Genomic DNA, 24054 nt, shown 5'->3' on the forward strand with positions numbered 1-24054 from the left:
ATTTTGGGTTTCTGGGAACAACAAGGCATTCAAAGGTGGGTGCTGAACTATTGCTCCTATTGTCAATTCCATATTAGCATATCAGCAACAAACAGACAAACTACAGGCACAGTCTCTACAGCAAAGCTATTTAAAAATGGTGCCTTACCAGTGTAGTGAAAAAATAATGATAATACTCAGTCATCATTCCCATCGAAAGGATCTGCAAAGGGAACAAAACAGTGTTAAACAAAGAAATAAAGAATTTGTTCTTTATATAGCACCTTTCACATCCTCAGGATTTAAAAAAAATACTTCACAGCCAATGAATTTCTCTTGAAGTTTAACCATTGCTTTTATGCAGGAAAAAGCAGCAAGACAATTTACACATTGCAAGATGCCACATTCAGCTATAAATGACCTATTAATTTATTTTGGTGGCCTTGGCTGTAAATTTTGGTCAGGACATCAGGAGAACTCACCTGCTCTTCCCTCATATTGGGGTGTGTGTTTTTCTTTTTTATATCCACATGAACAGCACCCAGGTTTTATTATCATTTGAAAGGCAGCACAACACAGCTGGGATTTCACTATGAGACATCAGGCTGGGCTATTTATTAGCCTGATGCTAAAACTGGATGTGGAAGCTGGGGGAGTTGATCAGGGAAGCAACAAGCAGGTTGGAGTTGTCCATCTGTTTAGCGGGAAAGGGGACAGTAGGTGTTCTGCAGCACTGGGAAAAGTGGGAGACATCAAAGGGGCATAGCGCGTATGTACTGGGGAAGCCATGACCAATACATTGGTGGTCAACTGGAGAGGCCAAGAGTATAGGCCAGGTGAGTCATGGCAGATTCAGGGATTATGGGACTGGAAGAAAAAGAAGCCAATATGAAGGGGTGAAAGTAAGTCAGAGAGAGTGAATAGTGGCTCAGAGGCTGCTTCACATTCACAATTTGCAACTGCAGGAAAACATAACCCATTTTTAATATTAATTCTCAGAGTCCTTTTGATCATCTACGGCCAGGGTTTTGCGGTCCTGCCCACCATGAGACCGAAAATTCCCGCCTGAAGTCAAAGGAAATTTTCCATCCTGCCTGCAATGTTTCCCGCTACAAGCAGGACTGTAAAATCCCAGCTTATGTTTTGAAGCCAAAGTATTGCGGCATTTAACATGAGATTTTCCAATCACATTGCCACTTACAAGTATAACTGGTACTGTAGCCAAATATTGACATCTTTATAATGAACTCTTTTATACACAGAGCCTGACATGAATTTTGAATTAGAATGCAACAGACCATCCGTCATTTTAAATATATCATATAACAACAGTTCCTCAGCAGCACTGTCCATCATGAAACATTTATTTTAAAAATAAACAATGATTGTTTAAGATAATGTCAAGTATATTTAGTTTGAAATATAGTAGCGTCATGATTAACATAATCAGCCTGAAACTGATGCGAACGATGGTCACTCTTGCTGGCTATTGTGCTTGTGTCAGCAGCAGTGAGGCCGGCCTCACTGAGGTCCATGGGGCTACCCTTGAGTTTAAAGCCTATAATAAAATCACAAGAACTCTGAAAATTAGGTGATGGTCTCGCCTGTCTACTCTATGCCCAACATTGCTTTGGGTTGGACCTCCTCAGTCACCTAAAGTGTCCAAATGAAAATGCAAGTGCTTGCTTAATATATGCAAATTAGATTTAAGTACGTGGGTCTAGTTCCAAACTCTATTTTCAACAGCTTCATCCTGCTACTCATAAATTCTACAGAAGACTCACAAATCGGGAGCAGAAATAATGGGGAGGGCATTTATCCAATGCTATTTAAAGGCATCATCAGCTGCTCTCAGTTAAGTCACTAGTTGATTCATTTTGGCTGCTAATGTGCTGCTTTAGCGGCCTTGTCTGTTGACATTACATTTTCAAGAATTTTTTCTTACTGAGGTCACCCGGGGTTTGACCAGTGGCTTCTGGCAAACTTCAGGTGCAGAATTTTATGGCAGCAGGATTTTACATTCCCGCTGAAGTCAATGGGGATTATAATGGCTCGCTGCAATTTACAGCCTCGTCCCCAACAAAACTGGGCATTAAAATTCTGCCCCAGGTTGTTATTAGAGGTTTCGTGATTGTTTGAACCATTGTGACTAGCAGATTAACAAACAAGAGTCCCAGAGATCTGCAGCTGCATGGAAAAGAAGCAGAAGGAGGGAAACCTCAACCCAACGAATGCACAGGCCAAGAAATTCATACCTGCAGATTGGTGAGGAGCAGAGTGTGAGGAGGCTCTGCTTTACTGACAAGGCTGTCATATAGCAGTGTCACTAGCTGCAGTACCAACTATATCCCAGCACAAGGTCATACTGATCCTCGCCTGTGACTCTAAACTGACCCTGAATTTTTGTACCTCATTCCAGGTCGCATCAGGTGACATTAACAACATTAGTCAATCTGCTGTGTATGCCTGCATGTGACAGATGCAGTGTTTATCAAAACCAGCAACTTCATCACATTGAAGGTTGCAAAGTAGGAAGACTGGGCTTCCTTCAGCTAGGTGCGGAGCTGCCACACCAAACCTTGCAAGATCCTGGAGCATATGTGAATAGGAAGGGCTTTCACTCGCTGAACGTGCAGCTATTATATGATTACATGCAGCGCATCATACACATCTGCATCAGACATTTTGACAACTATCATCATGCCTTATCCTACAGCAGTCCTAAGTTCCCTTCTTTTTCACCCAGGTCATTGTAGTGTAAAGAGTTAATGTTAAATATACAAATATATAGTCTACATCATCAGTGACGTTATAAGATCACGTGATAACAGAGCATGGAGATAGTTCTTTACAGAACCTCGTGCTAAATCTGTATTATACATTGTTAGTATAATCTTCAATAAAATAACTGTTTACCAACAGTTTTGCCTTCAGCAGTATCTGTCAGACCAGACCCTGAACAATCCCATTTAAAATCTACAATGTGGAAACAGGTGGTGACAGCCAAAAACATGATGAAAGGAACAACAAGAGCCCAGCAACTGGAAGAAGTAGCAAGAGGAATGATTGCAGGACATGGACAGCACGGGAAAATCTTCAATGGAACTCCAGGAAAGGCTACAGTAAAAGTAAACTATGGAAACATCCTATCTTCATCTACATGGAAGGCCTGGATAAAGCTGAGAAGTGGCAGAACTGGCATTGTATATTTACCAAGTAAAGAACAGCTTCAGGACCAGCAGAGAATACTAGTAAGGAACAGGTCAATATCTTACTCTATGCCATAGGCAGTAGTGCAGACGAAGTAATCGTTAGACAGGCATAAACAACATATGAAGAAGTTATCAAAGTCTTTGATAGATATTTTAGTTTTCAAAGGAACACCATTGTAGAGAGAGCAGAATTCAGTAGGTGCTCTCAATGACCAGGAGAGAGCATAGATTCCTTCATTAATGGCTTATATCGATTAGCTAAGAATTGTGAATATGGAGCCCTGAAAGACAAATTAATTCATTGCATTGTTGTAGGAGTCTTAGAAGAGACTTTATCATATTTTCTACAGTCAAAGAAAGATTTGACCCTGTCGAAGGCTGTGTAGTTAACAAGGCAGGTAGAAGAAAGCAAAACCAAGTTTTTATTCGAGGCGAAAAAAAAATCTCATGGAGAAAAACAGCTGATACAGTACAGTTTGCAGGATAGAAGTAGCAGCACATCTAATCCCAAGCAAGGAAAGAGTGAAGAGGGTGTGGTAGCCACCATTATTCAGTGTCCTCGTTGTGACAGGAAAAGGCTGCATCGGTACAAAGAATGCCCTGGGAAAAATGCGGATACCTGTCCTACAAGAAGAGGGGCCATTTTAAATCAGTGTGCCACAGCAAAAAGCTCCTAACACAAAAATTAAAAGAGAAACAATTAAGGTCATGCACCATTCAAGAATGTGAAGAAGAAAAAGATAAGGAAGTGCCATTCTTGGGGGAAATTACAAAATCAAATGGGAACTATTGAGACACAGATATTATGGTCAACAGGTATAAAAAACACTTCAAATTAGGCACTGGAGCAGGAGTTTTGATTCTTTCAGACTCAGAATAGTTGTTAAAACAGACTTCTTCTTGCCATCTATCATATGACTCCACAGTCCAGGAGGCATTCATCTAAAAGGTCAAGGGACAGTTGACTGCTAAACTCCAGTACAAAAGAAGAGGAATCAGAGAAGCTTTGTATGTGATCCACAACCAAGAATGTTCACTGTTAAGTCGAAAAGCTTGCACTGATCTACAACTCATCTGTAAAGTTAATGAATTGGAAAATCTTGAGGAAAATCAGGCAGGAGATTTCACAGGAATAGCAGGGGAAAGAGCCAAACAAAAATGACCAAGGCAAATGACAAACAACAGCAGCTGCATTGTCCGCATTCCTTTTTAAAAGCCTGAATAGGAGGACATAAATCTCCTTGAGGAGGTAGAGTCATATACCTCATTGACTACAAAGTCCCTATTAACAACACAGAGGCTAAATGAAATCTGACAAGTACAAAAAGCAGACTAAGAATGTGCTAAAATTAGGGAATACTGCAAAAATGGATGGCCAGAATACGTTCCAAATAATCTCATCCTGAAACAATACTCTCAGCAACACAGACATCTCAGTATCGTGGATGACTTGCTGATTTATGATGAAAGGTTGGTCATTTCAAGAGTCTTCAGGCTTGAGATCCTTCAGAGAATATACCAAGAACACCTAGTCATTACATAGTGTCATGCTAGAGCATGAAATTCAGTCTGATGCCAGGAATCTCAAAATCTAAAGCTAAAGGGGATGATTTTGAGCTGCATCACCTGTGAAATTCATCGCCAAGAGCAAAAACAACCACTGATGGTATCCTCATTCCCATCCAGATTGTGGAAACGTCTCCAAATGGACCTTTTCGAGTTCAAGGAGAAGACATTCCTCATAGTTGTTGACAGTTATTCCCAATGGATTGAGGTTAAACATCTTCCCAGTACAACCTCAGAAGCAGTCATAATTCACCGAAAGAACTTTTTGCCACACATGGCATTCCAGGCCTTGTCATTTCAGACAATGGCCCACAGTTTGTGTATGAAGAGTTCAAGAGATTTACAGAAGGCAATGGCTTTGTCCACACAACTAGTTCACCCAGGTACCTACAAACAAATAGAGAGGCTGAAAGAGGAGTAAGAATAGTAAAAGCTTTGTTGAAAAAGAATAATGATATCAGCTTAGCACTCTTGAGCTACCATTCCACACCACTTCAAAGTAGTTTGGCTCTGTCAGAACCTATGATGAGAAGAAGGCTATGGATTCAAGTTTCTGCTCTTGCACATACGCTCATGCCATTTCTAAAAGCAACTAATATAGAGAGAGTAAGGGGGAAGAAGTATCGTGCAAATCAAACCAGAAACTACCATCAATGCCACAAAATGCATAACTTACCTGAACTCCAACCAGGTGAATTAGTCTGGATTATAGACCAGAACTGAGAAGGCCAAGCTCTGGAAAAGATAAAGTCTGAGATCTTATCTTGTTGAGACTGAAGATGAGATAGAGAAGAAAAAGAAGTGCACTTCTGTCAACCAGAAAACCATCAATGGAATGGACTAATATCCACATGATCAGGAAGAGTGCGAGACTTTGGGGCCAGAAACAACGAGAGAGGAGAGCGAGACTTCGGGGCCAGAAAGAGAAAGAGAGGATATTGAGGCTTTGGGGCTGCAAACAGCGAGAGCAGAGAGCGAGACTTTGGGTGCAGGATCAGTGAGAGAGGAGAGAGGTGAGTGAAACTTTGGGGCCAGAAACAACGAGAGGGGAGGGATAAGAGCGAGACTTTGGAGTCAGAAGAAGCAAGCGAAGAGATCAAGACTTCGGGCCCATAATCAGTGAGAGAGGAGAATGAGGCTTCTGGGCCAGAAACAGTGGGAGATGAAAGCAAGACTTTGAGGCCAGAAACAGGGAGAGAGGAGAAAGAGTCTTCTGGCCTGGAGACAGCAGGAGATGAGAGCGAGACTTTGGGGCGAGAAACATTGAGAGAGGAGAGACATTGGAGGGAGAAAATCTTCTTCACCCTGAGGGTGATGGGTGTTTGGAATTTGCTGCCTGGTTTGGTGGTGGATGCAGAAACCTTCAACTCATTTAAAAGACACCTGGAACTGTGCCTAAAGTGCTGTAACCTGCAATGCTACAGACTATATGCTGGAAGGTGGGATTAGAATGGGCAGCTAGCTTTCTAATTTTTTCCTTTTCACCGGCGCAGACACAATGGGCTGAATGTCCTCTTTCTGTTCCATAGCTTTTCTATGGTTCTGTGGTTCCAGGAGAATGAAAGTTTGGGGACAGAAACAGCGAGAGAGGAGAGCAAGATTTCTGGGCTATAAACATTGAGAGGGGAGAGTGAACTCTGGGACAGAAACAGTGAGGGAGGAGACTGAGGCTTCTGGATCAGGGAAGAGCAAGAGAGGATATTGTGACATTGGGACCAGAGACAACGAGAGAGGAATGCGAGACTTGGGGCCAGAGACAGCGAGAGAGGAGAGTAAGATTTCTGGGTGAAAACAACAAGAGGTTAGAGCAAGACCTCAAGGCTATAAGCTTTGAGAAAGGAGATCAAAATTCAGGGCCAGATAAAGTGAGAGAGAAGAATGAGACTTCAGGGCCAGAAACAGAGAGAGAGGAGAGGGGACGGTGAGACCTTGGCACTAGAAACATTAATGGAGGAGAGCAAGACCTTGGGGCCAGAAACAGCGAGAGATGAGAACTAGACTTTGGGGCCAGAAACCATGATGGATGAGAGAGGAGGAGATCAAGACTTTGGGGCTAGAAACAACGAGACAGCAGAGTGAGAGTTTGGGGTCAGAAAGAGCAAGAGAGGAGAGCAAGACTTCAGGGCCAAAACAGCAAAAGAGGAGAGTAAGACTTTGGGTCCAGAAACAATGATGGAAGAGGGAGGAGATCGAGACTTTGGGGCCAGAAACAGTGAGAGATGATAGAGGAGAGCGAGACTTTGGGACCAGAAACAATGAGACAGCAGAGTGAGACTTTCAGGTCAGAAAGAGCAAGAGAGGATATTGAGACTTCGGGGTCAGAAGGAGCAAGAGAAGAGAGTAAGCCTTAGGGTCCAGAAACAATGATGGAGGAAAGAGGAGAGTGAGTCCAGAAACAGCGATAGAGGACGGCGAGAATGAGCAAGAGAGGAGTGCCTGGCACACTGACATCTACCTTGTGGAGGTTGAGCGCCAACTCGCAGACACTTCCTTCTACCTCTCCCTGGACCATGATCCCACCATTGAACATCAAGCCATTGTTTCCAGGACTGTCACTGACCTCATCTCCTCTGGAGATCTTCCTTCCACAGCTTCCAACCTGATAGTCGCCCAACCTCGGACAGCCCGCTTCTACCTCCTACCCAAAATCCACAAACAGGACTGTCCCGGTAGACCGATCGTGTCAGCCTGTTCCTGCCCCATGGAACTCATTTCTTGCTATCTTGACTCCCTTCTCTCTCCCCTTGTCCAGTCCCTTCCCACCTACATCCGTGATTCCTCTGACATCCTACGTCACATCAACAATTTCCAGTTCCCTGGCCCCAACCGCCTCCTCTTCACCATGGACATCCAATCCCTCTACACCTCCATCCCCCACCAGGATGGTCTGAGGGCTTTCTGCTTCTTCCTCGAACAGAGGCCCGAACAATCTCCATCCACCACTACTCTCCTCCGTCAGGCTGAACTTGTTCTCACACTGAATAATTTCTCCTTCAACTCCTCTCACTTCCTCCAAATAAAAGGTGTCGCTATAGGTACCCACATGGGCCCCAGCTATGCCTGTCTCTTTATGGGGTATGTGGGACATTCCTTGTTCCAGTCCTACTCTAGCCCCCTCCCACAACTCTTTCTCCGGTACATCAATGATTACTTCGGTGCTGCTTCATGCTCTCGTCGGGACCTGGAAAACTTTATTAATTTTGCTTCCAATCTCCACCCCTCTATCATTTTCACATGGTCCATCTCTGACACTTCCCTTCCCTTCCTTGACCTCTCTGTCTCAATTTCTGGTGAATGACTGTACACCAATATCCATTACAAGCCTACCGAAACCCACAGCTACCTCGACTACAGCTCCTCACACCCCGCTTCCTGTAAGGACTCCATCCCATTCTCTCAGTTTCTTCACCTCCGTCGCATCTGTTCTGATGATGCTACCTTCAAAAACAGTTCCTCGGACATGTCTTCCTTCTTCCTTAACCAAAGTTTTCCACCCACAGTAGTTGACAGGGCCCTCAACCGTGTCCGGCCCATCTCCCACACATCCGGCCTCACGCCTTCTCCTCACTCCCAGAAACATGATAGGGTTCCCCTTGTCCTCACTTATCACCCCACCAGCCTCCGCATTCAAAGGATCATCCTCCGCCATTTCCGCCAATTCTAGCATGATGCCACCACCAAACACATCTTCCCTTCACCCCTCCTTGCGGCATTCTGTAGGGATCATTCCCTCTGTGACACCCTGGTCCACTCCTCCATCACCCCCTCCCAACTCCTCAACCCCCTCCTATGGCACCTCCTCATGCGAACGCAAGATATGCAACACCTGCCCCTCTCTCCTCACTGAACAAGGGCCCAAACACTACTTTCAGGTGAAGCAGCATTTCACTTGCACTTCCTTCAACTTAGTCTATTACATTCGTTGCTCCCAATGCGGTTTCCTCTACATTGGAGAGACCAAATGCAGACTGGGTGACCGCTTTGCAGAACACCTTCAGTCTGTCTGCAAGAATGACCCAGACCTCCCTGTCACTTGCTATTTTAATACTCTACCCTGCTCTCTTGCCTACATGTCTGTTCTTGGCATCCTGCATTGTTCCAGTGAAGCTCAATGCAAACTGAAGGAACAGCACCTCATCTTCCGACTAGGCACTTTATAGCCTTCCGGACTGAATATTGAGTTCAACAATTTTAGATCTTAAACTCCCTCCTCCATCCCCACCCCCTTTCCATTTCTTCCCCCTCCTTTTTGTTTTTTCCAATAATTTATATAGATTTTTCTTTTCCCACCTATTTCCACTATTTTTAAATGTATTCCACTGATTATTTATCTATACCTTTTATGCCCTTTTAGTCTTATTTCACCCCACCCCCACTACAGTTATCTGTACCTTCCTTATCCTGCTATCCACTATTAATTAGCACATTCTTTTAGATAATATCACCACCTTCAACACCTCTTTGTTCTTTTGTCTGTGAAATCTTTTGGTTATCTCCTCCTAGCACTGCTTGCTTGTCCCAACAACCACCGCCCCCCTCCTTCTCCCTCCCCTAAAACCAGCTTATATTTCACCCCTCTCCTATTTTTACTTAGTTCTTTTGAAGGGTCATGAGGACTCGAAACGTCAACTGTACTCTTCTCCGCCGATGCTGCCAGACCTGCTGAGTTTTTCCAGGTATTTCTGTTTCTGTTTTTATAGAGGAGAGCAAGACTTCGGGGCCAGAAACAATGAGTCAGCAGTGTGAGATTCGGGTCTAGAAATGTTGAAAGAGGAAAGCAAGACTTCGGGGCTAGTCTGTCAACAGGAGCCAGTCAGAGCCCACATTCATAAAGAAAAATCCAGGTGTTACATCACAGGTAAACAGTTAGGTCATTGGCTGGTGAGTATTTCTCATTTATCCTATCTAAATTAGGGAATTTCAATTTGGGTAAGTAGAATATTTATTGAAAGTATAAGAATATACGCAGATGCAAGACTAGAGGCATTGGATCAAATTTCTTAAAGTAAATAATTAATTAATTAAAAAACAATAAAAATGGCTGGGCAGGTGATGTGCAGCTGCAGTATGTGGGAGCTGAAGGACACCTGTGTGACCCAAAGAAAACATGTTTGCAGTAAGTTTCTGCATCTTGAAGATCTTTGGCTCAGAGTCAATGAGCTTGAGGCAGAGCTACCGGGAGGGGAACAGTTATCTTGGACACTTCATTCCAGAAGGCAGTTATACCTCTTAGGCTAGAGTCATCTGATTTAGTCCATAGTCAGGAACAGGAGGATGTGTCTGCAAGTGAGATGGGTATGGGGATCAAGAAGGTAGAAGTGGAGGAACCTCAGCCTTTGCTATTGTCCACCAGGTTTGAGATTCTTACAGCTTTTATGGATGAGAGCTGGGGTGGGAGGGTGAATGAATGAATGAACTGACCATGGCACCGTATTACTGGAGGCCATTTAGGCAGGGGAAGTAAATAGGAGTGTGGTGGTAGTAGGAACAGTATAGTCAGGGGACTAGTCACTGTTCTCTGTAGCCGAGAGCGAGAGAGAGAGAGAGAAGGCTGTGCTGCTTGCCTGGTGCCAGTATTCGGGACATCTGCTTAGGGCTGGGGAGGAACTTGCAGTGGAAGGACGAAGATCCAGTTGTCATGGTCCACAAAGATACCAACTACATAGAAAGGATTAGGACAGAGGTTCTGCTTTGGGTATATTTGCACCCAGGGGCTAAACTGAAAAGCAAAACCTCAAAGATAATAGTCTTTGGAATATTGCCTGAACCACAAGCAAACTGTCGCAGGTATATAAGGTTAGGGAGTTGAATACATAGCTGAAAGACTGTTGTGGGAAAAATGGGTTTGATTCATGGGGCACTGGCAGTAGAATTCTTGAAAGCGGGATCTGTACTTTTGGGATGTTTTCACGTGAATTGTGCGGGAATCAGTGTTCTGGAAAGTCATACAACTAGGGTGGTAGAGAGGGCTTTAAACTAAATAGTGAAGGAAGATATGATAAATTAAAGTGAAAGGGCAAGGCAAGAGGTCAAGGTAGCAATAAGAGGAGTGATCATCAGAGCATGGCAGGAAGGGACAGAGCATACAAACTTAAGGGCGTGACAGCAGATAAGGCCTGAGTTTGCAAAAGTCGTAAAAAGACAGAATTAAACGCTCCATAGCAGAATGTCCATAGCATTTGCAACAAAATAGATGAATTGTCAGCTCAAATAGAAATAAATATGTATGACATTATGGCAATTACAGAGATGTGGCTGCAAGGTGATCAATGCAGGGACCTGAATATTTAAGGGTATTTGACATTTCAGAAGGTCAGGAAGCTAGAAAAGAGTGGTAGCAATGCTTTGTTAATTAAGGATGACATTAGTACAATAGTGAGAAATGACTTTAGCTAACAGGAAGCAAAGAATAGGGATAAAAGGGGCATTTTTGGGTGGCAAGCTGTAACCAGTCGAGTGCCACAGGGATCAAAGCTGGGGCCTCAAGTATTTAAACCTACACCAATGATTTGGATGAAGGGACTGAGTGCATGGTTGCTAAATTTGCTGATAGCACAAAGATAGATAGGAAAGTAAGATGTGAGGGGAGGGGGACATAGAATCTATAAAGGGATTTGGATAGGTTAAGTGAGTGTGCAAAAATTTGGCAGATGGAGTTATATGTGGGTAAGTGTGAACTTGTCCACTTTGGCAGGAAGAATAGAAAAGCAGTGTACTATTTAAATAGAAAGAGATTGCAGAACTCTGTGCTATAGAGGGATCTGGGTGTTCTGGTATATGAATCACAAGAAGTTAGTGTGCAGGAAGTGAGTAGGAAGACAAATGGAATGTTGTCATTTATTGCAAGAGAAATGGAATATAAAAGTAGGGAAGATTTGCTACAGTTGTACAGGGTGTTGGTGAGACCACATCTGGAGTAACATGTACGGTTTTGGTCTCCTTACTTAAGAAAGTATTTAATTGCATTAGAAGCAGTTCAGAGAAAGTTCATTTGACTGATTCCTAGGATGAAGGGGTTAACTTATGAGAAAAAGTTGGGCAGTTTGGACTTATACCCATCAGAGTTTAGAAAAATGAGAGATGATCTTATTGAAACACACAAAATTCTGAAGGGACTTGACAGAGTGGATGTTAAAAGATTGTCTCCCCCTATGAGAGAGACTAGGGGCACAATTTGAAAAAATAAGGATGGCCCATTTAAGATGGAGATGAGGAGAAATTTTTTTCTCTCAGAGAGTCATTACTTTGTGGAATTCTCTTACCCAGACAGCAGTAGAGGCAGGGTCATTGAATATTTTTAAGGCTGGGTTAGATAGATTCTTGATTGACAAGGGATTCAAAAGCTAAAGGGGGTAGACAGGAAAGTAGAATTGACGCCACAATCAGATCAGCCATGATCTTATCAAATGGCAGAGCAGGCTCAAGGGGCCAATGGCTTACTCCTGCTCCTAATTCATACATGTATGTTCGTAAGACAACCTGAACCTAGAACAAATAGTCTCTGAAGATTCACATACAACTCTAGAGTTCGAGAGAGAACATGGGGAATTTGAATCCTATGTAACCTCCAAGAGAGATGAGGGCAAGATCAGGGAGATTGGTGAAACCATCACAATGCTTAACTATGTGATCCAGGGATGAAGGCAGAAACTTCTGGGGGAGATATAGGATAATATAAATAGTATTTATTGGAGTCAGAGACTTGGGGGAGATGTGGTAAAAAGGGTTAATGTTAAATATGTAAATATGTAGGCTACATAATCATTGATGTAAGATAATGAAGCATGGGGAGCGATAGTTCTATGTGGAGCCTCATGCTAAGTCCTTATTGTGCATAGTTAGTATAATGGCCAATAAAAAGTAGAGATTACCATCAGCCTTGCCTCCAGCAGCATCTGTAAGACCAGATCCTCGACAACCCGATCTAGACCCACAACAATGATAACAAAGTCATTGGCTCAGATGCTGGCTGCTTGGTGACAGGAGCTATTTTTGCATACGTGGCTCATGATACCCAACAGGATTTCACACACAGCCATCAAGAGGAGATACAATCAAAATCATATCTTCTCCAAAGGCCTGAGAGAGTTGTGAGGAGACCCCTGCAGGAGTCCTCAGAGTGTCTCCCAGATTTCTATTAATTGCTAGCTGTTCCATCACTTTGTCATGTATAATGGCCAGCCCATCAAGCCACCTATAAATGAAAACACAGAGGCAAAGGAGTTTTAAGAAGAGGTTGACGAAAAAGAGCTTGTCTTTTTGGTTGCAAATTTTCTTCAACACATCTCATCCAGAAATGCTTCAGCTGAATTGTTCCTGTGCAGTCAGATAAAGGACTGCAGTTTTATTACAGTATAGAAAACATCCAGATATCCTATAGGATCCAACAGGGTATAGAAGATTTCAATCACCTGTTTCAATATTTCGGCTGCAGTTGCATATGTACAGTCAAAAATCACGAAGAACTCCTTCCCCCTTTTCATCTGCTTCAGAAGAGGCTTAGCATCTCTATTACCTGATGGCAACTGGCGAATTTTAACTTTAATGTTAAATCTGGAAGGAGCTTTCATTAATTCTTGTAAGCGAATGAGACCTGGAGGATAAAAAGCACAAAACGTAACATAAATTGTATAACTGTATTTACCTGAAAAAAACCATGTTTAATTTACTGATTAGTCATCTATATCTCAATTTTAAAATTTTTTTAACACATATTAAGGAAAAAAAGTGATAAACTGTAAACTGTTCTATGGATTGTATAATTGTAGATTTGAGTTAATTGTCCCTATCTACCTATTAGTAGAGCCCCTTTGAGACCTAAGATCAATACATTATATGTAATTTTTTGACCCTACTTCATATGGGAAGCCTTGTACACCGATAGTACATATCAAAAACGTATATATATGCTGTGCATGGTTCACTGATCATTCATTCTAGTGGCTGAATTTTTAATATATGCCACCAGAGAGCATGGCACCCACATGAACATTAAACATTAAAAATTATAAATAAATTTTACCTAAATCATCAAAGCGCAGTCTTTTTGCATTACTTAGTTCTAAATTAGAACTGAAATCTAATCAATTGCTATTGAGATTTTTATTGTATCTTCCAAAAGGCATTTGACACAGTGCTACACAACAGATTTGTGAGCAAAGTTATAGCACATGGAATAAAAGGGATAGTGGCAGTATGAAATTGGCTGATTGACAAGAAACAGAGAGTGGTAGTTAATGGATATTTTTTGGGCTGGGGGACGGTTCATTGGGGGTCAGTGCTGGTTTTTCCTGATATATATTAATGACCTAGGCCTTGGTGTACAGGGCACAATTTCAAAAGTTGCAGTGATACAAAGGTCAGAATCATCCCAGATTTGCACTAAGTGCGGTAGCGGGTGGGAAAAAGAGTGTTTTACCCGCCGGCCGCAATGGCGGATTTTCACGCCATATCGTCTCAATCTCACCTCATTAATCATGCATTCCCAGGAAACACACCGTTTTGTTGGTGGGCGGGCGGGCTCTCAAACACTGTTGGTAATCTGGGCCAGTGTGTTCCGGTCGTTGGGCAGGCTTGGCAGCGGCGAGCGGGACCAGCCGCGAGACGGACTGGCCAATTAACAGCCAGCCAGCGCTGCTGGGGTGGAGGCACGAGGAGCACGAGTGCATAAGTTGGTGCGTGTGTGTGAGTGTGCGCAGTAAAAGCTCCCTGAGGCACAGAGCTGCCTCAGGGAGCTGAAGATTTTCAAAATAAAAAAATAAAGAATTTAATACTGTTAAAAACATGTCTCCTCATTGACTGTCATGTGAGCAGGGACATGTTAGAGATGAGTTTGAAAAGCAATTTTTTTTTAAACACTGGTTGAAACCTCATCCCGCCTGTGGATGCGGTTTCACCAAAAAGTCAAATGCTGCTTGGCCTTTTTGCCCGTCTGCCAACTGAACGGTTGGACAGGCAGCAAAAAATTTCAATCAATTAGTTCATTAAATGCCTTAATATGCCACTCAATTGTCGGCAGGCGTGCTGCCGACTCCTGCATGCGCCCACCGAACGATATATCGCACAAGTGCACGATGATGGTGGGACGCCCGCCGGAGGTCATCATGTGTCACTTTACGCTTGGTCGGGTCGGGCGCACACTCGCCTGACGGGCCAAAAATTCTGCCCTTGAAGTTGACATAGAGCCAGGAAAAGTACTTCAGCATGCCACTCCCGAGCCAGCTGATTGCACCCACATGTAGCCCTAAAAATCCTGTCCTTAGAGCTCATGTCCACATCCCATCCATGGCTCCAGTCACCACACAAACATTCCATGAAGTGCCATCTGTTCAGCTCACACTCTCTCATTCTGTTTCCATGCAGGAGTAGTTGGCTCACAACAGCAGGGACAGGTCCCAGGCCAGGGGTGGAGTGGCTTGCATTAGTCCCCTCGCTCACTTTGAGAAGTTTGCCATCCTGGAGACTGCTGAGGATGTGGACCGTGCCTGTGGCTATGGTGAGGTCAACGGCGAACAGCCACTTGAGGATCCTGCACTACATCATCCCTCTCTCAATGCAACTATGAGTGTTCCCTCTTCTGATTTTGACTCTGCTGCCGCGCACTAATCATCTCTACTTTGGTTCATAGGGAGCTCTGCCAAGGGGACTGATGCTCTCAGCCAGCCAGTCCCTCAGATCCATCCAGGTCCGCACCTCCAGCGAAGAGCTGGAAATAAGCAGCCTGGAAGACCCGTCACAGCGCTTACCCACACCATCCACCAGTGCAAAGACTCGGGCTCGGGTTCACAGACTGGAGGTCACCGCACGGACACATGTCTCCACAGCAGGAAGAGGCAGGTTCAGCTGAGCTTTCCAGCACTTTGAGGACTGCTGGGGAAAAGGCATCTGTGAGGTCGAGTCAGGTGACGAGCCTCTGGATTCAGCCTTCCAACTCACCCTGGAGAGTCAGCAGAAGTCGGGGGAACATCACACACAGATGTTGGCAAACTCATCAGAGTGGCAGGTGTGTGTGCTTGGAGGTCTCCATGGGAAGGATGGCAGACACCATGGAGACCCTGGTCCAGCAGAAGGCGGAGGTGCATGCAGACCTGCACTCTATCGTGGTAGCCATGGATGAGTTCCTGCAGTGGTGACGTGAGAGGGAAACGGGGCAGCTCAACAACAAGCCCCCCCCCCACCCCGGTGCGCCTTCCCCTCAAGGAGTCAGGCCGGTGCCCCCGGGCACCCAAAGGTTGCAGGAATGGCAGCTGGACACCTCTGGGTCATCCACTCAGGAATCTCAGAGACTGTCCCCTCAATCTTGCCCTCTTTCACTGCAGAGGGAGCAGCTGGCCCACAGGAGGACGGCCAAAGCAAGCCTTGGCACTCAAGGCCTCAGTTCTACAGAGGACACATGCCGAAGTCAACAGAGGCCAGCCATTGCACAGGGTGTCTCCACCCCTGCTGCAGATGTCAGGGCAGCACCTACAAGTTGTAGACATAGAAAAGTTAAGAAATTCTGATCACAAGTGGTTGTGCGGGTGAACACTTTTTTCACTTTATAATCTGGGAATATTTACTTTCACTGAATAATGTGAAATATTGTCTTTCAGCTTCATTAACATGCTTCGCGAGTCCTCCCCCTGCATCCCACTGCACCCTCCCAACCCCACCCCCCAACAAGCAGTTCAGCCACATGCAGCCAGACCACGAGTGATTCTGGAGGGAGAAATATGTGTGTGTGGCAGGGCCTTTTGGAGTCTTGTGCAAGCACTCTCCCATGTTTTCTTGCTCCCTTCCTCCATCACACTCATCTCACTTTCCCAAGCATGTTCAATGCTGCTTGCTGGAGTTTTCTTTTAGTTGTCCATCTGAGCTCAATTGTCTCTCTGCCCATCCACTTACTGCACTCCCATGCAGCACCTGTGCCCATTCAACATGAGGCTCCATTCACTTTCCATTTCGACAGTCATGGTCATAGTGAAGTTCTGGTTCAGCTTCCCCATCCTTTCGCTTCCCCCAGTCACCCATGTCCTTTCCCCCATCATTGTTGAGCCCCCTGGCATCACCTACCAACCAGAACCCTTGTCTTTCCAGGATGTCTAGGTGAACGTGCATATTTCCTACCTTCCTGAGCATCCTACCCCCATCCACCTTGACCTCCCTGACCTCCTTCTTCCTAACACCAGGTCCGTGTCTGCTTCCAAGTACCCACCAACCACCCTCGCTGTCCCATCTATCGCAGCCAACTCACCCTCAGCTTCTGGCCATACAGGCTCCCTCTGCTCCCTCTCACATTCACCATTCCCTCCTCCCACATCAACACTCAGTTGGCCCCACAGGAGGCAGTCATTGACTCCACAGACCCCTCTGTTGCATATTCACCTGGACGTCCTCCCCGCTACCTCCTCCAACCATTCTTCCTCCGAACTCCCTCTTCACCCCCAGACATCTTCCCCCCTTCGAACTCCCTCCCTTACACCTTCCTCCCCCCTTACACCTACCTCCCCATTCCCAACCTCATCACCACCGGTACACCTTCCTCTTCAAGTCACACCTAGACCTTCCTCTCCCACTCACAGCTGAATGTTCCTCTCGCCCCTCACTGATCATCCTTAGCAGCTCATGGCCCAGACTGTGATATTCCGGAGCAGACCTGAGACATCAATGGACACCTCCCACCTTCCAAGAGCCGCTTCGCGGTAGAGACATGTCAATGAGAATCCACAAAGAATGCAAAGCACATGTTCCTCCAGCGTCCAGTAGCTGTAGGGCTCCAACATCTTCTTTGCCTCAGATGTCCGCGATCTGAGCAAGGCCCTGAAGGCGAGTCCTGACTTCTGCACATCTTGCTTCTCCAGATGTGCTCTGGGCTGGCGTGCTTTCCCTCCGGCTTAACAGTAACTCAGGCATGTGGGGATGATTCCAGTTGAGCCTTACTTTACATCCCATTAGCAGGATGCAAATCGGGTTCATGCCGGCCTCCAGCGGGGTTTGTGTTCTGCCGGCGTGAACTGATTTCTGCCCCTCACGTCAAATTGTACCCCTCCTGCCCACTATGATGCCGGATGCCAATGGGATCAAACGATTCTATCCTGGAAGTTGACAAATGTTACACTACTTTTCAAGAAAGGAGGGAAAGTGAAAATAATGAACTACAGGTCAGTTAGCCTAACATCAGTTGTTGGAAAAATGTTGGAATTCTATTATTAAGGAAGTCTTAACAATGCAGTTAGAAAAGCATATTATGATTAGAACAACTTAACATGGTTTTACTAAGGGGAGTTCTACTTGACAAATTTATTAGAATTTTTTGAGGGTGTAACTAATAGGGCAGATGTAGAATACCTAAATTTCCAAAAGAAATTCAATAAGGTGTTATACAAAAGGTTAATTGGTAAGATAAGGGCTCATGGAGCTGGGTGTATTATATTAGCATAGAGAAAGGATTGGTTAAAGGATACAAAACAGAGTGGGCTTTTTCAAATTGGCAGGCAGTGAATAGTGAAGCTCTGCAAAGGATGGGGTCAGTGCTGGGGTCTCAGCTATTTACAATCTATATTAATAACATAGATGAAGAGACAGGGAGTAATGTAGCTAAGTCTGCTGATGATACTAAGCTAGGTGGAATGGTAAGCTGAAGGAAGGACAGAGAGAGAATGAAAAGAGATATAGCCAGGTTAGGTGAGTGGGCAACAAAATGGCAGATTGAGTATAATATAGGGAAATATGAAGTTATCCACTTTGGTCATAAGAATAAAAAAGCTGAATATTTTTTAAAAGGTGAGGAACTTGGAAGTGTTCACATTTGTTTGGGTTTTGAAATGCAATCAATACTACATGTACTATATGGCTTGCTGTAGCCATGTGACCTCTGCCACAAAGGACTCCCTATAGGCAACCATCTTAGATTCAGTTCAACAAAGATACTACATGAAAAAGATCGTAGTTTTGAGCTCGTAATGGTGTCAGAAGTGGATCTGTGATTGAGTTTTTCAAAAGTTGGAAGGGAAGACAGAGCTACTGAGAGAGGAATATTAAAATGTTCCAACCTGCTTAAAACTGCTAAAAATAAAACACATACTTGGAAAGCTAACACAAGCTGACGGCTGCAAGTAAAATACTGTGTGAGGATAAAATGGCTACAAATTTTCCACTCCCAACTTCTATCGAAATGAAAGGAGATATGCAGAAGAACTGGAATTTTTTCCACTTTCAATGGCAAAACTATGAGATTGCAACAGATTTAGTTACCAAGCCATTCCAAATATGAATAGCAACTTTTTTAGCACTGCCGGAAAGAGACTGCTACAAATTGTATTCTACCCTAAGAACGGAAAAAATGCTGCAGAAATTTTGAAAGCCTTGAGGGCACACTTTGAACCCCCAGATGAACATTACTTATGAATGGTATGTGTTGAACATTGGGGCTCAACGTGAAAAAGAATCCATTAATCAGTATGTGGCTGCAGTAGCACAGCTTGCAGAACCATGTGAATTGAGGCAAATAAAAGATGATCTCATTAAAAGTAGAATTGTCTTAGGCATAAGACCCTGCAGTGACAGCAAGTCTACTCTCAAGAAGGCAATAGACATGTGCAGAAGTGTGGAAGTTGTAAAACATCAGCTCAAGCACACATATGGCAGAACCGACCAGGTGTTATATTATGCTGAGTGACATTCCAGGCAGAAAGAGCAGAACAATTGCGGACAAAGGGCAGGATGCAAGTACTGCAGAGGACATCAAACAACGGGAAAGAAGGATTGTCCAACATAAGGAAAGCGATGTTTTAGCTGCAAGAAGCCAGATCGTTTTGCACATAAGTGTTTGGCTAGAAAGATGCAAAATAAGCCTATACAGATGACCACTGGAGCGATATCAGCAGAAAAGTCTGATAAAGTACTCCACACCACACAACAGGTTGGTTCCGTCATGTCTATAGGTGATAAATGGTTTGTGACTGTTAGAATGATGGCCACAGAAGGAGAGCATCAAGTGAACAAGAAGTGTCAGATAGACACTGGTGCATCATGCAACATCATGACCTTCACAGACCTGTGCAAAGTGGCTCAACACGGCGATCCAAACATGAAGCCCTCTAAAGTATGGTTGAGGCTAAATGATGGCTCAATACTCAAACCGAGAGGACTAATTAGTCTGAGAGCCCAATGCAATAGCAAGAATGAAGGTTTGGAGTTCCAGATCATAGACGACATGCAACAGCCACTTGTCTCAGCTGGAACAAGTCTAAAGCTTGGGCTGGTAACCCTAAACATGCCAACAGAGATTTACAAAATGTTGCAAGTACACAAAACCATTGACTGCTGAACAGATTCTAAAGGAGTACAAAGATGTGTATACAGTGTTTGGATGTCTACCTGGAGAATATCATCTTGAAGTGGATGAGAGTGTCAGACCAAGTCTGCATCAGCTGAGAAGAGTTCCAACTGCCCTCAAGTCCAGCCTAAATAAGATAGAAGAACTGGAAAAGAAGGGAGTAATCAAGAAAGTGACAACTCCTACAGACTGGATTAGCAGCATGGTAGCAGTGAAACAGCTTGGAAAGCTCCAAGTATGCTTACACCCAAAGGATGGAAATAAAGCACTGAAGAGATCTCACTAGCCCACACCAGCCTCCAAGGAATTTTGCTTGTCAAGGCAACAGTGATGGATTTACAGTTAGTGGGGCTCTGTGCTCAGCTTCATTTTTGTAGATTGAGAACAGATCTGTCCCAGTTAAGTGTCTCAAGTATCAACATAAATGCTGCAAATACTCAGCAGATGAAGCAGCTTCTGTGGATAGAGAAATCAAGGTGATGATCCTTGTAATATCACTGATCCTGCGCTGTGTGTTTCATCTCAGTATTGGCTCTTTAGCTTATTTTATGTTGTTCAATTTGTTGCCAATTTCTCAGATCAATAAAAGTCATGGCGATGATCACTATAATCTAACCCATCTGATGTTTATCATGTTATGTTACCATAAGATGTTATGAATAGGTTAAACATTCTGGATAGAGGTTAAAGTCCCTGGTTAAGCTCAATCTTGTTAAACAGTTAATTTATACCCAAGCTCACCTCACAACTTACTTATTGTCCTTTAAAATGGGGCACGATGGGCCGAATGGCCTCCTTCTACACCATAACAATTCTGTGATTCTATGATTCTGTGAAAATGCATCAATGTATGAAGTAGGCAATAGAATTCTCAAACTCTGTTAGGCGTTGTGGGCGGGTGGGGAGTAATTTTCCAACTAGTGGTCTCCAGGTTAATTTAACCTGTGACTCTCTTCGATCTCTCTTCCCATCTTTATGCTGTAGTTTGTAAAAGAAAGACTGAAATGTAATAGCACTTTGAAACATCCAGTGGTTGTGAACAATGACAATACAGCCAATAAAGTACTGTTAAGTTGCTGTCACTGTTGCACCCAGGAAGCTCTCACAAACAACATGTGAACTTTACCGGGTAACCTGCTTTTGTGACACTGGTTGGTGGATAACAGGACTGCAGGCAAATTTATCCTGCTCTTCTAGAAAACAGTGCCAGCCTGAACTCCCACTAACACTAGAAAAAGGGCTAAAGCTTCAAGAAAACATCAAAACCACCCCCTTTCCAGCTCGGTTCCCTCTGAATGAATAGCACTGCAATGGAATGGAATCCCTGTTGCCTCTCGTTCTGTGCCCCCCTGACCTCCCAGTCAGTTATTGTTCAGTATTGTTTTTGCAATATTCAGGCTCTCTTTTCCTGCCATTGTACTGCCTTCAAAGAGAAAGGTTATTATGCAGTAAGATGAATGTGCTGTGCATCCAGATCATTTCCCTCTCTCCCCTACCACTCTCATTTTATAAACATTGCTGGGTGGTTGAAAACTAACCACCCAGCAATGCAATCTGCTGCCCCTGAGAGCTGGAACCACGTCACCTTTCCTCTCCCTGGGACTGTGCTGCACTCATTGTACTCACCCTGCACGACTGAAACCTACAGCGCTTTGGCGAAAGCAGCCCGCACACTATAACCCAGCAAGCACGGAGGGGTGAATCTAAAAGCCACAAGAGGGGGCATTATTACAGGGACATCACTGGAGAGTGTCTCCCATCTCTCAGATCTCAGCCATCCACCCACATTGCCTGGAACATGCTGAGGCTGCTTATCCCGAATCCTCCTTCCCTACATCCACAGTCTTCCTTTCTCTCCCATTCGCTCTAGCCACAGCAAACTTACAAATCACGCCTGGAGAAGAATCTTTGGGAGATGGGCTGGTGACTTTGTGAGTGGACGTGCTATTCCCATGGTCAAGAGTGACCTGAATATGCAGTGACCATCTGCCACACCTCTGCTCTCATCCACCAACCTCACAGTAAAAGACTTCAACTTGGTCAAGTGATCATTCAAGATGAATTCACTTTTCCCCAGTCTGGCTTCTGATGATTTGAGTTCTTTCACTTGGCCTTTCACTAATTCTAACTCATTATTCAAGCCTTTGGTCAGATCCTCCTTTTTATCCAACCTAACATGCAGTTGGGGGCATTCTGATTGCTTTTGTTAGAAGTGCCTCCCACTTTTTCTAGATCGTGCATTTTCTGTAGTTTTTCCACTTCCAGTTTCAAGTTCCTATTATGGAGCTCTTCCTCTATCAATCTTTTCTTCAGTTCATTGCCATGATCTTCCTCCTTGGTTATCTCCTCACCCTTACCCTCCATCTCCAGTACTTGCTTCGGCAGGTTTTCCACCTCAGCCATGAGGCTGAAGTTGCCACACTCCCCATGGCTAATTTTAGCTCGCAATTCCTGAAGCTCCTCCTCAGCTTTCTGAAGACTTTTGTTGGCTTCCCTCAGCTCTTCAAGTTGGTGGTTCAGACCAGACAGTTTTTGCCATAACTGGCGCTCCTGTGATTCTTGGGTGGCGAGTTTCCACAGTTCCAGAAGGGTATCAATGCAGACAACATGAGATCGTCAGTGATCTTCCCAGAGTGGAAGTCATAGTGGATGATCTACTAGTCTATGGATGTGGAGACACAATGGAAGAAGTCATAGCTGACCATGATCAGAATTTAATTCGACTGCGAGAGAGAACTCACCAGCTGAACCCGAAGCTGAACAAGAAAAAAACTGCAATTGATTTCTAAAGTCAAGTGCATAGGTCATGTACTGAACTGCAAAACGTTTTTGCCTGGATCCTGACAAGGTGAGAGCTGTAGCAGTGATGCAGTGATCAATAGATGTGAAAGCAGTGCAACAATTTGTTGGAGTCATGAAGTTTTTAGCAAAATGTTTTGCCTAATTTGTCAATGGAGTGTGAAGCATTACACAAGCTCATTGCCATGGATGTGCTGTGGTATTGGGGGAACAAAACAAGGAGCAACGTTTACTAAAATCAAGCAACAAATGGTGACAGCACCAGTGCTGAAGTACTGTGACATCAATGATGAAGTCACCTTGCAGTGCGACGCCAGTGAGACATGCCTTGGAGCAACCCTAATGCAGCAAGGACAACCAGCGCCTCAATGCAAACTGAGCAAAACTACACTCAGATCAAAAGGGTGCCTGGCTATCATCTTTGCTTGTGAGCATTTTCATCAATACCTGCTTGGAAGAGACAAAGTAACAGTGGTGTCCGGCCACAAGCCAATTCAAAGCATTTTTGTCAAACCGCTACTACCTGCTCCAAAGCTTCCGCAAAGAATGTTACTTTGTTTACAGAGATATCATCAGGACATGGCATACAAGCAAGTGATGCAGGTATACATCATTCACATGCTGTCGAGAGCAGCAATTGCCATGAAGAAAGTTGAAGATGCCAATCTTCCAGATTCAACACGAAGCAGCAGCTCAACATGCTCTGGAAGTCATCAGCCCACCGGGACGTTGAATCTCACAGACAAGCACCTCGATCAAATCAAGTGAACTACCCAACAAGATGCAACACTCCAAGTGCTGTAACAAATAATGATGAAAGGATGTCCTGAGAGCATCAAGTGTGGTCACAAGAGCATTTGGGCATACTGGGATGAATTGGCAGCCCAAGATGGCACCTTGTGCAAAGGAAATAGAATCGACATCCTTAAGGAGATGAGAGGAGAGATGCTGAAGCACATCCATGCAAACTATTAAGGAATTGAACTGAGTTCTGAGGAAGGCAAGATAAGTGCTCTACTGGCCAAATATGAGCATTGAAATTAAGACCACATCAGTCAGTGTGGTGCTTGTAATGAGTACCAAGCTAAACAAGCTAGACAGCTGTTGATGACTCATGGCATGCCAGACAGACCATGGATGAAGTTGGGAGTGGAACCCTTCACTATAGCAGGAACAGATTGT

At 44.3% G+C, this 24054-nt stretch overlaps 1 protein-coding gene across 1 annotated transcript in view; it reads right to left on the reverse strand.

Annotated features, from left to right (window-relative positions):
- LOC121290964 (glutamate receptor ionotropic, kainate 1-like) overlaps positions 1 to 24054 on the reverse strand; it is a 384058-nt gene that overhangs the window by 133193 nt on the left and 226811 nt on the right. Inside the window, exons 4-5 of the mRNA XM_041212040.1 lie at positions 13169 to 13350; positions 149 to 202 (exon numbers count right to left, since the gene is read on the reverse strand). Coding sequence (XP_041067974.1) covers positions 149 to 202; positions 13169 to 13350 — 236 coding nt within the window. The remainder of the gene's footprint in view (positions 1 to 148; positions 203 to 13168; positions 13351 to 24054) is intronic.

This window comes from Carcharodon carcharias, chromosome 18, assembly GCF_017639515.1.
Source record: "Carcharodon carcharias isolate sCarCar2 chromosome 18, sCarCar2.pri, whole genome shotgun sequence".
Taxonomy (NCBI): domain Eukaryota; kingdom Metazoa; phylum Chordata; class Chondrichthyes; order Lamniformes; family Lamnidae; genus Carcharodon; species Carcharodon carcharias.